General features: G+C 44.3%; 1 protein-coding gene across 1 annotated transcript in view; it reads left to right on the top strand.

Moving 5' to 3' along the window:
- Nucleotides 1-4,142, top strand: part of waplb (WAPL cohesin release factor b) — a 54,875-nt gene that overhangs the window by 42,906 nt on the left and 7,827 nt on the right. Inside the window, exons 16-18 of the mRNA XM_024007033.2 lie at nucleotides 641-805; nucleotides 2,599-2,818; nucleotides 3,029-3,117. Coding sequence (XP_023862801.1) covers nucleotides 641-805; nucleotides 2,599-2,818; nucleotides 3,029-3,117 — 474 coding nt within the window. The remainder of the gene's footprint in view (nucleotides 1-640; nucleotides 806-2,598; nucleotides 2,819-3,028; nucleotides 3,118-4,142) is intronic.

The raw sequence follows: 4,142 nt of genomic DNA, 5'->3' as shown, positions 1-4,142 counted from the left end.
CTACACAAACCACCCCCCCCCTTCACACAAACACCCCCCCTCCTACACCAAAACACACCCCCTACACAAACACCCCCGCCCCCCCCCTACCACACAAAACCACACCGCCCCTCCTACACAAAACAGCCACCACCCCCTCCTACAACAACACACCCCCCCCACACAAACACCACCACCCCCCCTACACAACCCACCCCCTCCCATCACCACACCCCTCCTTAACACACCCCACCCTCCTACAAAACACACCCCCCACCACACAAACACCTCCCCCCACACACAAACAATACCCTACCCCCCCAAAACAACACAACAAACCCCCCACTACAAACACAAACCCCCCACACAAACACCTCCCTACACAACACTCGCTACACACCCAAAAACACCCCACACTCAACACAAACCCCCCCACCCTACACACCCACCCCCTTGCCTCCTCCCCACCACAAAGACTACCCACACACCCCCCACCTCCCCCTCCTAACATACCACACAAAACAACCCCCCCCACACCACAACAAACACTATCCCTCCTACAACCCCCCCCCCCCCTACACAAACACACACAACCCCCCAGCCACAACCCGCCCACCCGTGTGTGTGTATTTCTCCAGTCTGAAGTGTGATGATTCTCCAGGGGCTGGGCCTGCTGATCAACCTGGTGGAGTACAGTGCCAGGAACCGCTACTGCCTGGTGGAGATGGCGATGGATGGAGGAGCTCCCTTCAACTCTGTCCTGGTGGCTGACAAAGAGGAGCTCAAGACAGAAGGATCGCTCACTGCCATCGCTGCCCTGGTGCAGGTGGGTTAGAGAACTGAGGGCTGTTTGTGGGTTCATAGGTCGTATACATTTACATTTAAGTCATTTAGCAGACGCTCTTATCCAGAGCGACTTACAAATTGGAAAGTTCATACATATTCATCCTGGTCCCCCCGTGGGGAATGAACCCACAACCCTGGCGTTGCAAGCGCCATGCTCTACCAACTGAGCCACACGGGACCCACGTATAGAGACCTCATACACTTCAATGAGCAATAATGCGATCTCGTAGGCATAGATATGGAATAATATATATTATTGGAGTTATATATTCAGTACCAGTCAAAAGTWTGGACACCTACTCATTCAAGGGTTTTTCTTTATTTTTACTGYTTTCTTACATTGTAGAATAATAGTGAAGACATCAAAACTATTAAATAACACATTTGGAATTATGTAGTAACCAAAAAAGTGTTAAACAAATCAAAATATATTTTATATTTGAGATTCTTCAAAGTAGCCACCCTTTGCCTTGATGACAGCTTTGCACACTCTTGGCATTCTCTCAACCAGTATCATGAGTTAGTCAACTGGAATGCTTTTCAATTAACAGGTGTGCCTTGTTAAAAGTTCATTTGTGGAATTTCTTTCCTTAATGCGTTTGAGCCAATCARTTGTTGTGACAAGGTAGGGTTGGTATACAGAAGATAGCCCTATTTGCTAYTATAAACTGGTTACCAACGCAATTATTGCAGTAAAAATACATGTTTTGTCATACCCCTAATATACCACGGCTGTCAGCCAATCAGCCTTCAGAGCTCGAACCACCCWGTTTATAAATGGATTTATACCATGGCATTGTTGAATATTGATTGGCTTGATGTGCATTCTAGAGCKTGCATTATTTCCCTATAMCACATGGTTTATTTGCACGGTAGATTTCAATGGCTATGCTCTGTTTGAGCTGCTTTTGAAAAGCAAAAGTCAAATTGAAAACATTGTTGAATAAAATKTTCATAATAGCTAGGACTGCTGGTTTTGGTTGTCTAGGCAACTACTGTCGCTATCTAGTAAACTTGCTAGCTACTTCAGTGGATGTTGAACACATGTCTACCTGCAAATAAACACATTAACAGCAGTAAATGTGTTAAATTATATCCATGGTATAAAAGGGATAATCAGCTCGGGGCTATGAGTTGTCTGGAAAATAATGCATCTCTGTGGGAGGTCAGTTCCACGCCGTTCATTATTTTCCAGAGAACTCATAGCCCCTCGTTGATTATCCCTTACATAGACTATTTGCGTTAACCCCCTTTTTATCTCTCTTTCAATGGCTCTATGCACACTCACTGAAATCTACCCACGCTCAGATACTACACTGACACTCCAACACACACACAGACTACATCCGCTCACACACACACATGCATGCATGTTGACGCCAAACACACTTTCACACTATTTCACTCTTCACATTACACTGCTGCTACTCTGTTTTATTATCTATCCTGATTGCCTAGTCACTTTTACCCCTACCCACATGTACATATTAACTCAACTACCTCGTACCCCTGCACATTGACTCAGTACCGGTGCTCCTTGTATATAGCCTCATTATTGTTACTATTTCCTTCTTTTTCTACAWTTTTWAAAAACTTTTTAACTCTGCATTGTTGGGAAAGTGCTCGTAAGTAAGTATTGTGGTAAAGTCTACACYTGTTGTATTTGGTKCATGTGACAAATAACATTTCATTGGATTTTTTTTATGGATGAGTTGATTACTGATTTATATGCACGTGCAACCTTTTCTGACCCGAATGCGTTTGTGCCCTCAGCTCTTCCTCCAGCGGGAGCAAGCGGCCATAGCGGCAGAGGCGGAGACGGATGACTTCATCAACGATGTGCCCAAGCCCAAGCTGGACCAGAGCGGCGAGTGGCAAGAGTCRGGTGGCGAGATCCAATGGGTGGCCTCAGAGAACAACATCGCCAACGCCGTCAGCGAGAAAGAGAAGGCCAAGAAAGAGGAAGAGAACGAGGAGATAGACCTTACCAAAGGTAATGACCTACTTGGTTAAATAAACTCAAAATAAATCAATAMAATCTAACTAACTGAGTGTAATGTAATAGATACATAATGGCATCTAGGTAACTCTGAAAAGAGATTCAGAGGAATGCATGTTTGGATTATAGGTTAGGAGCTGTATTGGTTATTCTATGAATATTTGGGCGACTGACACTTTCTCCCTCCATCCCTTCCTGCTGCAGCTCTTCAGCATGCTGGGAAGCACATGGAGGACAGCATAGTGGCCTCCTACACAGCACTGCTACTGGGCTGTCTCTGTCAGGGGAGTCCGGTAAGGACACTCTCCTCCCACTCCTGACACTCGCACTGTGTCTGAGTGGCATGGCTGCTCTACATAATCAAATAAACTGTTATTTAAATTGCAGTTCAAATCGGAAACACACTTTACAGAAAATCATTTAAATGATAAAAACACAAGCAATAGGCGAGATAAGAGATGAATAAAGAAACATARCGAATGTCGATAATAACAGTGAAATCGTTGATTCGTTCTCTACACAACTGTCTAACCCTGAACCGATGCAGCCCTTCATGTTGAAGCAATGAGACAAGGTCACATCACATAATGGGTTGCATAGACCTAGTTTGGCCTTGTTTATTAGACRCGCGGACTTTAGGCTACAGTTTACAGTGCATTTGGAAAGYATTCAGACTCCTTCCCTTTTTGCACATTTTGTTAAGTTASAGCCTTATTCTAAAATGGATTAAATTATTTGTTTTCCTCATCAATCTACACACAATACCCCATTATGACATTGAAAACAGGTTTGTATACGTTTGTATACGTTTTTATACATTTATATAAAATTCAAAACAGAACTTATTTMCATAAGTAATCAGACCCTTTGCTATGAGACTCAAAATTGAGCTTAGGTACATTCTGTATCCAGTGATCATCCTTCTGATKTTTCTACTACTTGATTGGAGTCCACCAGTGATACATTCTATTGATTGGACATGATTTGGAAAGACACACACCTGTCTATATAGGTMATGTCAGAGCAAAAACCAAGCCATGAGGTTGAAGGAATTGTCCGTAGAGCTCCCATAYAGGATTGTGTCGAGGCACAGATCTGGGGAAGGGTACCAAAAAATGTCTGCAGTATTGAAGGTCCCCAAGAACATAGTGGTCTCCATCATTCTTAAATGGAMGACRTTTGGAACCACCAAGACTCTTCTTATAGCTGGCCGCCCGGCTAAACTGAGCAATCGGGGGAGAAGGGCCTTGGTCAGGGAGGTGACCAAGAACCCGATGGTCACTCTGACAGAGCTCCAGAGTTCCTCTGGACAACCATC

The sequence above is a fragment of the Salvelinus sp. IW2-2015 genome, linkage group LG18, assembly GCF_002910315.2.
Source record: "Salvelinus sp. IW2-2015 linkage group LG18, ASM291031v2, whole genome shotgun sequence".
Taxonomy (NCBI): Eukaryota; Metazoa; Chordata; class Actinopteri; order Salmoniformes; family Salmonidae; genus Salvelinus; species Salvelinus sp. IW2-2015.
This window is presented reverse-complemented; position numbering and strand designations above follow the sequence as displayed.